General features: G+C 43.8%; 1 protein-coding gene across 1 annotated transcript in view; it reads right to left on the bottom strand.

Annotated features, from left to right (window-relative positions):
• The window catches only part of DNER (delta/notch like EGF repeat containing), a 319,639-nt gene that overhangs the window by 61,369 nt on the left and 245,265 nt on the right, over positions 1-13,005 (bottom strand). The window contains exon 8 of the mRNA XM_058702317.1: positions 5,554-5,778. Within this exon, the coding sequence (XP_058558300.1) occupies positions 5,554-5,778 (225 nt within the window). The remainder of the gene's footprint in view (positions 1-5,553; positions 5,779-13,005) is intronic.

Below are 13,005 nucleotides of genomic sequence, written 5' to 3'. Positions count from 1 at the left end.
TTCATATCTTGTAGGTGTGCTTCTTTTTTTCTTTATTGCTATTGAGTTGCTATTAAAATCCTAGGCGGTAAGTCTTATCTTAGACTGTGTTTCCGGAAGACACCATCAGAGTGCTGATACTGACAAGTGTGACTTTAGAGGGAGCAGCACCAGCTGTCTTTCGGGCCACAGAGACCAGAGATGCAGCCCACACGTGAGGCATCTGTAGAAAGTAGGAAAAGCAGCACCCGAAATTCCTACGATTTCCTTCAAAATTTTTTATTTGGAAAAAAGTCTAAACGTTCTTTCTTTTACAGTCTGGATGATCTAAATGAGTTACCCACCCTCTGGTAGAGAAAAATCACCAGAGATACATGATTGGCAAGTTGTCCCTGGTCTCATCTGTGACAGTCAATTAGCATCCAAGATAAAAACTGATACTTGAGGGGCGCCTGGGTGGCTCAGTCGATTAAGCGTCCAAATTTGGCTGAGGTCATGATCTCACGGCTTGTGGGTTCGAGCCCCACATCGGGCTCTGTGCTGACAGCTCACAGCCTGGGGCCTGCTTTGGATCCTGTGTCTCCCTCTCTCTTTGCCCCTCCCCAGCTCGTGCTCTGTGTCTCTCTCTTAAAAATAAATAAACGTTAAAATGTTTTTTTTAAAAAAAACTGTTTTTTTCCATGTAAAAATCCTCTGATGCCTTATATTTTAAATTCTTTAAATAGTAACTTAAGGCACACTCTGTAATGGCACGGTTAATTCAGTTCAACTAACAAGGTCAGAGTAATAACAATTTCATGAGACAGGGGCCAAGACTGATGAATTCAGGCAAACCATCTCCAACCAGGGATTCCTTCCAGTGTTGGTCATCATCCAAATGGCATCTCCAGATGCCACCATCGCACTGAGAACACATGAGACCCCACGGCTCCCACCTGCAAGGACAACAGCACGGCCTCCGACAAGCTCCTTCCACCGTGGCACCTGCTACAGTGTTTGCAGGGCTCCACGCTCTCACCTTCTCCAGTCTTCAGGAGATTTCAATTTGCAATTTTTTTAGAGCACGTGTGGCCTATCACTTAACATTGTCACCGCAAGATAATATTTCAGTGATTACTCAGCGCTGACATTTTATTATTTAATATTAAAATCCCATCAGAAATCCCTAGCCTGATAAGCTAAAAATGAGGTTTGAAAATAAAGCACCTGGCAAGTCTGATTTGCAGTCACCCAAAAGGCATTTTGTCAGATGGGAACTAATTATCAACCTGACATGATTTCAATCTGCTGTCATTTTATGAAATGGGATCGGTTTGCTCTCTATAAAGATGATCAGGATTGCCGCTTTTCAGCTAGACACCCAATTTCACCTATTCTCACGAGATTCTTCTATTATGCAAACTAGTGGTAAAGCAATTACATGCTCCAAAAGATTAAGACTAAAAATTTCACATTCAGAGGATTGTCATTTTCACCTCTTAAAATGTAAATTCTTGCCAGATGTTAAGATGCCTTTTTTATTTCACACAATGTCACCTAATGATCTGAGGAAGCAAACCCTCTGAAAGCAGTTTTATCTCCCAAGTCCGATGAGAGAACACTCTGACAGAACTCCAAGGCTCTACCCCGGGGACACCGCCTAATAACTGAAGGAACCATGGAAGGCGATACATGCTTCTTCGTTCAGTGGCTAGACGTCCACTATTACCAAGCTAAATGCTCCAGCTGGCCATGAAGGAAGTGTGAGTAGAAAGCAGGAGGAGAAAGTGGTATTTTTAAACAGGAGACACTTTACCCTTCCGCGGCTTAAGAGGAAATGCTGGAATGTCCATGGATGGAAAGAAAGGGGAAGAGCTCTTAGCTACTCCATGCCAGGAAATGTGCCGCATGCCTCTCATTTAATGCCCTCACACACACGGCAGACCACAGTCAGCAACTTGTCCCCACCTAGGCTGTGACAACAAGTGCAGTTGAGATGACGAGCATCTAAGATGTTATTCATAAAAACAAAAACTGTGGCCCAGAGATGTCCTGTCAGTTTCTTGTGGTGAGAGTCAATGGGAGGGGATCTCACAGACAGGTTCTCACTTCCCAGTGTGGAAAGAGAAAAGACCAGGAAATCTATTTTCTATTTAGGACCCATGTAAGCCCCCCTCTTACATGCTGATAAACTCTACCCCATAGTATTAAACAACATTTTAATACTATCAAGCCACACAAAGTAGCATTTATCATTAAATAACTACATTCCATTTAAAGTGTGACAAATAAGCCAACTAGGAGAGCCTGGGTGGCTCAGTAGATTGAGCATCCAACTCTTGATTTTTGGCTCAGGTCATGATCCCACGGTCATGGGATCAAGCCCTGTGTCAGGCTCCATGCTGAGCATGGAAACTGCTTAAGATTCTCTCTCTCTCTCTCTCTCTCTCTCTCTCTCTCTCTCTCATTCTCTCTCTCTGTCTCCTTCTGTCCCTCTACCCTGCACTCTCTCTCTCTCTCTAACAATAAACAAATGAATAAATAAATAAACAAACATAAAAGTAAGCCAACTAAGTAGAAAATTTTAATATGATTAAGAAAGGAAGTCTGAGGAGAAGAGGAGGGGGAAACAAGGCTGGTTTCTGGGTTGGTAATGTTTGATTTTTCCTTCCCTGCAGGAAGCAGAACGCCAGGGAGACTGGGAATGAACTACTGAGGAAGATCCTGACGGAGAGATCCTGCTCCCGCTGGCTGGCGAGGGGAATCGCAGACTGTGTTCTGACCTGCTCAGGGCTGGGAGCAGCACACCCGTGAGTCACGGCATGAGTGAGACTGTTCTTCCCGGCACAACACGTGCTTGCTCTGTTTGCAAGCCCAGCGGTCTCGGAGCTCTGTACTCCCAGCAGGCAAGGGCACCACGGGGCTTCCTCCTCGGCACGGCCCATTCCACAGCACACACACACTGCCACGCACGTGGAAGAAAACTGGCCTTCCACTGGGAAAGCCATTCCCATTTCCACCAGGGCTCTGACAGGACAGCACGGGTGTAAGCACAGAAAAGGCATCTCATGGCATCCACAGAAGCGGAGAACCTTCTTCACCTCAACGTTTAATGGGAAACCCAAAAATGTTACTGTGATAGTTAATTTCGCGTGTTAACTTGGCTAAGCCACAGCACCCAAATATTTTGTCAAACACAAAGTTGCTGTGAAGGTACTTTTTGGATGAGATTAGTATTGTAAAAAGCAGCAGACTTTGAGTCAAGTGATTACCCTCCAAGATGCCGGAGGGTCTCATCCAGTCGATGAGAACTGGATCATTGGATCATCAGAATTGGATCGACGGATCCAGTTGAAGGCCTAAATGCAAAGACTGATGTTTCTTGAGAAGGCTGTAACATAGACACCCTGCCTGAGTTTCCAGCCTGACAGCCTGCACTAAAGATTTAGAACCTGCCAGTTCTCACAATTACATGAGCCGATTTAAAATCAGTCACTATCTCTCAATATTTCTCTCTTTTGCTCTCTCCAAATATGTACTGTTTTTCTCTCCGTTACCTATTTACCTCATCATATATATATAATGTCATCACATAAAATGTCAATCCCATGATTTCTTAGAAAACCAGAGAACTAGGGCAGCCTGTGTGGCTCAGTCGGTTAAGAGTCCGACTCGGGCTCAGGTCATGATGTTTGAGTCTTGCATGGCTCATGGCTCATGAGTTTGAGTCTTGCATCGGGCTCTGTGTTGACAGCTCAGAGCCTGGGCCTGCTTCATATTCTGTGTCTCCCTCTCTCTCTTTGCCCCTCCCCTGCTCACACTGGCTCGCTCTCTCTCTCTCTCTCTCTCTCTCTCAAATATAAATAAACATTAAAAAAATGTTTTAAAAGAAGAACAGAGGACTAGAAGTTTACATGAGAAAGGTTTTTCAACCCCCCTCCATGCTTAGTTGCAATTCCTACTAATTCCTTGCATTGATTCATGAGTATGAGATGTGCCCCTAGCATGTTCTGGGCATGGAGCCACGGCCCCTGGGTTGGAATCTGCATTCAGTCCCCTTCTGGGTATGTGGCCACCGGGATATGACTGAAGCAAACAGGAGGCATTTAATAGATGTGGCTTGACGCCATCTACCTTGCAGGGAGGGCACTGAAAGGACCAGACATGTGAAACACCCAAAACCTAGGAAGATTCGTGCTCACTGCATGGAGGTTTGGGGCTGCTACAAGGTTACTGATAAAATAACTTCCTCCTACCCCCAGTGGGGAGAGAGACACATGCAAGGACAATTAATATGTTTTAAAGACCAGACAAGTGATATTGAAGGTGACTGTTGAACTTCATAATTTTTTTAAATGTTTATTGTTGAGACAGAAAGACAGAGACAGAATACGAGCCAGCGAGGGGCAGAGAGAGAGGGAGACACAGAATCCGAAGCGGGCTCCAGGCTCTGAGCTGTCAGCACAGAGCCCGATGGGGGGGGCTCGAACTCACAGACCGAGAGATCATGACCTGAGCTGAAGTTGGGTGCTTAACCGACTGAGCCACCCAGGTGCCCCGACTGTTGGGACTTCAGGGGGCGGAAAGCTGATTCAGCCTAGGAGAAGATGACAGGTGAAACGGGGTGACAGGGAGCAGGCATCTGGGTGGAAGGCACGAGCAGAACCAGGACTCAAGCAAAACCGGGGAAGTGGCCGCCACACCGACGGGCCAGGCGCCTGTGAGAGGAATCACGCTTCAAAGCCTTCTGTAGGGCTAGCTCATGCACGTGTGGAGACAGGCAGGAGAGAAGGGACACAGAAGAGCTGCCCACGTGTGTTCTTTCCAGACCACACAGGTAGGTTGTGCAGATACACATTTTGACTGGTGACCCACTCTGACTTCGGAGTAGCAAAATGTACAATAATAAAAAATCAGTCAAATGCAGAGGATCTTTGGAAAATAAATGATGGGATTTTCGCACATTTGCACAGGGCGTCACAGGTCCTATGACACATACCGTGCACAGAGTAAGAATTTAAATAGATGAGAAAATTCTAAATGGATTGCGTCCTGTTTTTTATGCCTATTAGGATGGAAAAACACTCTTCATTAACCTAAGAACACAGTATTAAACGACACAGAATCCAGTAAAAGCTCTGGAGTGACCTGTAGTAAATCGTTAAAAAATAATTAAGCTGTTACGAGATTAAGCCTGTTTTTAATTTTCCTCATTTTGCTTACTTGGATTTTCTTATTTTTCTGCAATGACTGTGAACTGCTCACGAAGAGAGAGAGGGTGTTTTCTGGAGGGCACTGGTTGGGATGAGCACTAGGTGCTGTATCGAAGCCAGTGTGACAATAAATTATATTTAAAAAATGAAAAAAATAAATAAAAACAATTAACTGAAAAAAAAAACACACAAAAAACAAAGAAAAAAAACACAAGCCCTGCCACCCATAAGCCTAAAGAGAAAGTGTGTCATAAACGAGCGGCGTTCAGTTACACGTACAAGCGAACGCATTCGACGAGCCAACGTCTGCTCGGATGCGAACGACGAGTTACAAGTCTGAGGCTGGAGACAGAAAAGACCTGCGGTGCACGAGGGAACCCACCTGGGTCACAGAGGCATTTGTAGCTGGTGCCCACGCTGCGGCAGGTGCCGTGCGCGCAGGGGCTGAGAGCACAGAAGTCCACCAGCTGGGCGCACGTGGGCCCCGTGAAGCCCGCGCTGCAACTGCAGGTGAAGTGCACGCCGTCCGCGTGGCAGGTGCCGTTGTTCTGACACGGTGACGAGGCGCACGGGTCCACCTTTTCTTCGCAGGCCGATCCGAAGTACCCTGCCGGAAAACACAGACCCCGGGAAGGATTAAAACAATAAAAATTAAACTGTGTTCACACAGAATAGCTAGGAGACCGGGTCCACACTTCTTCACTTTTCCCCCACCGTGAACCGATCAATGCATTTAACGGCTTCCGCGTTCGGATAACCCAACGACCCGGGTAAGGCAGGTTTTCTTAGTTTTGCGGACTGTGGGTTAAAATATTAAGCTCGTGTTTCCAGTTTGTTGAAATGTAAGACACAGGACTACTTAGATGTACAGACATACAGGGACATGAAAGTATTTACAAGTATACAGGTGTATATGTATGTGTGTCTAGAAAGTGTGTCTAGAGTCTAGAAAGATGCCAAACATAAATTAATGATGATTACCTTCAGGAAAGTGGGATTGGGGTAAGTGGACGTCTTTCTCTTATTTCATACACATTGCTGGGGGAAAGACGTCCCTTGCTTTGCTTCAAAAAAGATAGAATTCTGAATTTAAAAAGTTAAACCCATATAAAAGAGTAAACAATGAAAAAAATCTCCCACCAATATCCCCTACACCCCATTCTTTTCTCTAGAAGCAGCCACGGTTAGCGGTTTCTTGAACATACACCTTTTTTCAAGCTGGTTACCATAATGGATAAGCTGTGTTGTATCCACAGAATGGGATATTACTCAGCAGTAAAAGGGAGCTAAGCTTCTACTCTTGCTACAGTGTGGCTGCACCTCAAAAAATGACACCAGCTAAGAGAAAGCAGTTAAAAAAAACAACACACAGGGGCAAGGGACACCTGGGCAGCTCAGTCAGTTGAGCTTCCGACTCTTGATTTCGGCTCAGATCATGATCTCACAGTTTGTGGGGTTGAGCCCTGGCTTGGGCTTTGCATTGGCAGTGTGGAGCCTGCTTGGGATTCTGTCTCTCTGCCCCCACCCCCAGGCTTGCTCACGCGCTCTCTCTCTCTCAAAAATAAATAAATAAACATTTAAAAAAACCCAACACATATTGTGTGACTCCACTTATAAGAAATGTCCAGAAAAAACAAATCTAGACAGAAAACAGATCGGTGCTTGCCTGGGGCTGGGTGGGAAGAGGGACTGACTTTGGCCATGAGCAGTCTTTGGGGTTGATGTAAATGTTCCAATATCGCATTGCGGTGACACATTTACTAAAAGGCATCGAGTTGTATACTTAAGATGAATGAAATTTATGATATCTAAATTGTACCTTAATAAAGCATTAAAATTTTTAAAAATATTAAATGTGCTAATTGTAGGGGCACCTGGGTGCTTTAGTCATTGAGCGTCCAACTCTTGATTTCCACTTAGGTCATGATCTCACGGTTTGTGAGTTCAAACCGAGTCATGCTCTGTGCTGACAGTGCGGAGCCAGCCTGGGATTCTCTCTCCCTCTCCCTTTGCTCCTTCCCCGCATATACTCATGCTCTCCTTCTAAAATAAATAAACTTTTTTTCTGACGTTTATTTATTTTTGAGAGACAGAGCATGAGCAGGGGAGGGGCAGAAAGAGAGAGACACACAGAATCCAAAGCAGGCTCCAGGCTCTGAGCTGTCAGCACAGAGCCCGACGTGGGGTTTGAACCCACAAACTGCTATATCATGACCTAAGCTGAAGTCGGATGCTTAACCGACTCAGCTACCCAGGCACCCCAATTAATAAACTTTAAAATATATATAAATAAAATAAATGTGCTAATTATGTGGGTGATTTCTATTCTGTTTTCTGTACGTATGTTTCAGTATTTCTCAATTAAAAAAAATATATGTACATATATGTGGGTCTGCAGGTTTGTGTGTCCATGCAGAGACTTGACAATGCTTTAGTAAAACCTAGCCTTCCTCTACCAGTTTAAGAGCAGCTTGAAAATTAAATGAAGGTTGTTCAAATTTTAGAAACAAAAGTTAAATAATTTTACTAATAGTTTTTATTCCAATATTCTCTTCAACTTCTCTTGTCTACATTTAAGTTTGTATTTCCCCATCTTCACACAGAACTCCTAGCAATGCTGGCAATTTCTGTTGTTACCGTTAAAGACATGGTGAATATATTAAACAAACAAAAATAGCTCCCAGACTTAATTATCTGAAGCATCCCTCATAAATAGGCATAATCAACCTGGTAGTTTTCCAAACAGAATAGAAAATTTTTTTTCAAAATCCAATACTATTCAACATTTTATAAAGTTCCCAGTACTTTTTTTTTTAATTTTAGAGATCATATTAAAAATGTACTACATCAGTTTTAATAACCCTTGAACTCCCCAAGGAGTCCCTTCATGGCCTAGGGTGGAATATAACTCCATCTTTCATGAGACGTGTTCCATTTTACTCTGACTGAAAAGGAGATACTCAATACGTATTGTCATAGGACAAACAGCGACCAAGGTGAGCCTGACCTCTCTAACCTGCTGCCTCTCCCAGAAAAGAGCTGAAATTATATTCTTCATAAAGATGTTGTGAGTTCTAAAAGGATATGTAGCAAAACTCTCAAAACCGCTCCTGATCTAATGCAGAATAAACGAATTCAATAAAAACGGTAATAACAGCAGACGACATCCACTGGGGGCTCACGTGCACGGTTGGTTCTACGCCTTTACGTGCATCATGTCATCTAAGCCCGCCCTAACTGTACGATAAAAGAACTCTGAGTAACTCTACTTAATGATGAGACATCAGAAACACGAAGTAGCCTGTGGAGGTCTACGTAGCTAATAGAGGGCAGAGCTGGGATTCAACGTCTGAGATCTTACTAGCTCCATGGCACAGAAACCAGCAATGGGCCAATGAAGCCGTCGGGATCTAAAAACACAACCAAGACTCATGTTTTCTATCCTGTGTATACCTTGATGGAGAAAGAAATAGGAGACTAATCGATCAAGTCAAAATGTAAAAAACAACAACAACACAAAGTTTAGAAAGGCAATCACGAGATTCAAGTCCATATACTCCATTACAGATATTCACATAATCCACATAGAATATCCCAAGTAGGAAGAAAGATAGTAAATACGCAAGGAGACGTGAAGGGTCGTGACTGGGGTGAGCCCATATCTCAATAAGGCCAAGAGGAGTGTGAGAAAGTCAACATAAATGAGGGCACTGGTCAGAGGCCAGAGCACGAACCGTCCTGTGTGCCTCAGTAACGAGGGCGCATTTCATTCTGAAGCCACAGGACATCATGTATTCACGTTTTGTTGATCTCCCTAATTGCAAGCAATGTGGAGGGCGAATTAGTGGTGGTCAAGACCGGAGACAGGAAACTAGGTGTTTGCTAGCGTAATTGGGGTGAGAGGTTATGAGGAACAATTTGCAGCAATAGGGATGAAGAACATGAGACCGACAATAAATGCTTTCACGAGCAACACCGTCAGTTCAGGCACCAATTAGACGGCGGGGGGAAAGAAAGAGAAGAGAAACCAGGTAACAGGAGCCAAAAATTCAAACGTCAGCAGGGGTCAAGCAGGTAGTGTTGATGAAGGAAGTGGGGCTGTTGGAAGACAGACAGCAAGGAGCGGGAGGGACGGTGGCAAACTGCGGCACACATGCTCCTGGAGTGCATTCCAAAGTGGGTGGCTGTCACTCACCTGAGGCCAACCGTGCCATTTGGAAGGTGGATCCAGTTGCCAGATCTTCTGAATGTTCAAGAAATATCTGAAATCTTGATTCTTGTTTGAACCCCTCCTATTTTAAAATGTCGGTAAGTCGGGGGAGGGGGGCGCCTGGGTGGCTCAGTTGGTTAAGTACCCGACTTTGGCTCAGGTCATGATCTCCTGGCTTGTGGGCTCGAACCCTGTGACAGCTCAGAGCCTGGAGTCTGCTTCAGATTCTGTGTCTCCCTCTCTCTCTGCCCCTCTGCCACTCACACTCTGGAGCGCTCTCTCTCTCTCTCTCTCAAAAATAAATACACATTAAAATGCTGTTGGTAAGTCATTTCTCGGGCAAGTAAAACATGTCTGTGGGCCCGTGTATATGCGCCTTCTCTGTGTGACCCAACGTTAAGCACAGGCTTTGGAGCCAAAGGGAACTGGGGCTGAATACTATCTCTGCCCACTAGTAACTGTGGGACTGTGGGCAAGTCCTTAATCATCTTGACCTCACGTTTCTGTATTCATGGAATGGGGATGATAATGCCTACAACATATGGTTTTTATGAAGCTTAAATGAAAAACTCTGGAAAACATTTGGCACAGTGACTGGCAAATAATAAGCGTTCAGTAAGAAGCAGCTATAATTATAATGTGTTTCCAGACTGGGGCACAGTGTGGATGGTGTTGTTACCAACTGCAATGGTAAACACAGGAGGAGACTCCCAGTGCAGAGTGATGAAGTCAGCTTTGTGCGTGTTGAGCTGAGGCACTTTCCTGGTTGTTCAGGACTCACTTGACTACAGATCTAGTGCTCAGGGAAAGAGATACGATGCAGAGGACATGGAGTAGGGGTCAGATGCATACAGATGGGAACCAAATTCACAGGTGTGGATGCTAACACTTGAGGCCAGTGTCTGGAAGAGAGTCCTCACTAGAACCTGACCATGCTGTCACCCTGATCTCCGATTGTCAGCCACCATTACTATAAGAAGTAAATGTCTATTGTTTAAGCCAACCGTCTATGGTATTGTCATAGAAGCTCAAGCTAAGACACCATTGCTTTGACCAGAAAATTCTCCATTTCTATCACCTAAGCAATTGTCATCCTCTTAATGACATGACATCCTTTGTAAATGACTCACATCTTCCTAGCCACCTCTTAAAGGACCTTCCCACGAGAGAAAAAGACAAAGTTGCATAGCACAAGAAACGCAAAGCCAGGAAACCAAAGTTTGCATCTTCTTACTAGCTGTGTGACCTTGGGCAAAGTACTTAATCATTCTGTGCTTTAATTTTCTTACATGAGAAATAAGGATGACCCCTGCTGCATAGGATTAAATAGGATGGCAGGTGGGGCTCAATAAATGTTGGATTCACCTTCCTTTAAGCAGTGGTTCTGGGGAAACTCCAAATTGCCTGTACACCCAGAGTCTGTGGTCAGGGCATGGGAGAGAGGCCGGCCTGTCAGCCGATCTCTGCAACGTGATCGAACTTCACATGGGCACGAATCCTTCAGGGTGGAGTCCCTGGATATCTCTAAGAGGGAGTGTTTTGGAAGCGAGCGGTGTTCACACGCTGATCTCAAAACACGTGCACAGCTATTGGGTCGTCCAGTAAGGCTGACAAATGGAGGTGGGGTCCTAGAGCAAACAGTTGAGGGAAGAGGTGAGAGGCAGGGCCATCTCCGGCAGCATTTCTGCACAGGCTCAAAAGGGCAATCTGCCGAAACAGTGTCTGTTAATGGAAAACACTTGTCCATACCAGGCACCGTTCCAAGTGTTTTAGCGAAAATAACTCATTTAACCCTAGTACGAATTCTATGAGCTAAGTACTATTATTTCCTTTTCAAATGGGTAAACAGGCACAGAAAGACCAAGTAACTTGCCAACATTACACAGCTAGTAAATGGCAGGGATGAGATTGGGCTTAGGCAGTCTGATTCCACAATCCAAGCTTCTGACTGGTACTTGTTGCTGTAACGCTCGAGGTCTGGGGTGCAGCAGAAGGGCCGAGAATGTGAAAACACGTAATCCAGGATCTGTCAGAGCTCTGTCACTTGCTGGCTGGCAGAAAAGGGCCTGTTGTAGCAGAGGACGTTCAGCACAAAGGGCTTGCGGTCTCCGATATCTGTCTCCTCTGCTTTCACTGCAATTGCACATCTGGTCACAAAGCTGCACACAGTAATGGTTACATCCACCCGCCTCTTCTGCAGCTAGATGTAAGCCTGCACCTACATTCTGGATAATGGGATATACATGGAAACCTCTCGAGATTGCTTCTGAGAAACGTCCTTCGAAGAGAGTTGGCATGCAACTTAATTTTATCCCTTCATTCATTCTACTGTCTGGACCGTAGATATGATGCCTGAGTCTTTTCCCACTTTGGTAGAAAAATAAGCCAGAGACAATAATGCTCAGCGAACCCCAGGAAGGGTAAATTCAAAGAAAAGAAGCAAGTATGTCATAGTCAAAGTACTGATCACCAAAAATTAGATTAAAAAAAATATATTAAAAGTATCCAGAAGAAAAGACAAAATACATACACTGAACAATGAAAAGAATTACAGATGACTCTTTATTAGGATCTATGGAGGCAAAAGACAATAAAATTATCTCATTAAGGTACTGAAAGAATAAACCTATCTCCAAGAATTCTATGTCCAGGGAAAATAACTTCAAATAATGGGAGTTAATTAAGACATTTTCTAGTAAACAACAGCTGAGAGAATCTGTTGCCAACATATCTACCTTACTATAAAAATATGAAAGAGTGTTATTAAAGCAGAATATAAATGATAACAGATAGAAACTCAAGTTTATAGGAAGAAATAAAGAGCACTGGAAATGGTACATTTGGGGCTAGCTATGCTTTTTTTTCTTTTCTTTATTTAAAAACAACTGGCTATTTAAAGCAAAATTAGCAACGCTGAATTATGATGTTATAACCTACTTAGCAGGAAAATACAGAACAACAATAGAATAAAGAATGAGGAGGGAAGTTGACAGAATTATACTGTCATTAGCTACTTTAATGCCCAGAGCAACCACTAAACAAAAATAAGAAATTAAGGGGTTCCTGGGTAGCTCAGTCAGTTGAGCGTCTGACTTCAGCCCAGGTCATGATCTCATAGTTCATGGGTTCAAGCCCCCCATCAGGCTCTGTGCTGACAGCTCAGAGCCTGGAGCCTTCTTCGGATTCTGTGTCTCCCTCTCTCTCTGCCCCTCTCCGACTCGCACTCTGTGTCTCTGTCTCTCAAAAATGAATAAATGTTATTAAAAATTGTTTTTAAAAAGAAAGAAAAAACAAAACAAAACCAAACACAACAGCAAAAAACAAAGATATGGCTAAAAAAAGTCAATTGGAGAGAAAAAAATAATTTCTAAATACTCAATTTTCCCAAAGAAAGAATAAAACCTAGAACATAGGAGATGAATAGAAAACAAATAGCAATAAGGTAAACTTAGATCCCACCCTACTGATAACTGCATTGAAAAGAAATGACTAACAATGCAAAGATCGTCAGACTGACAAAAAAAGCAGGACCTAATTACATGCTCTCTAAGAGAAACTCATAAGGAGGGACATTCAACATGAAAAAATGGGCAATCCCTCAGGAAGATATAACAACCCTCAATG

This window comes from Neofelis nebulosa, chromosome 2 (genome assembly GCF_028018385.1).
Source record: "Neofelis nebulosa isolate mNeoNeb1 chromosome 2, mNeoNeb1.pri, whole genome shotgun sequence".
NCBI lineage: Eukaryota > Metazoa > Chordata > Mammalia > Carnivora > Felidae > Neofelis > Neofelis nebulosa.
This window is presented reverse-complemented; position numbering and strand designations above follow the sequence as displayed.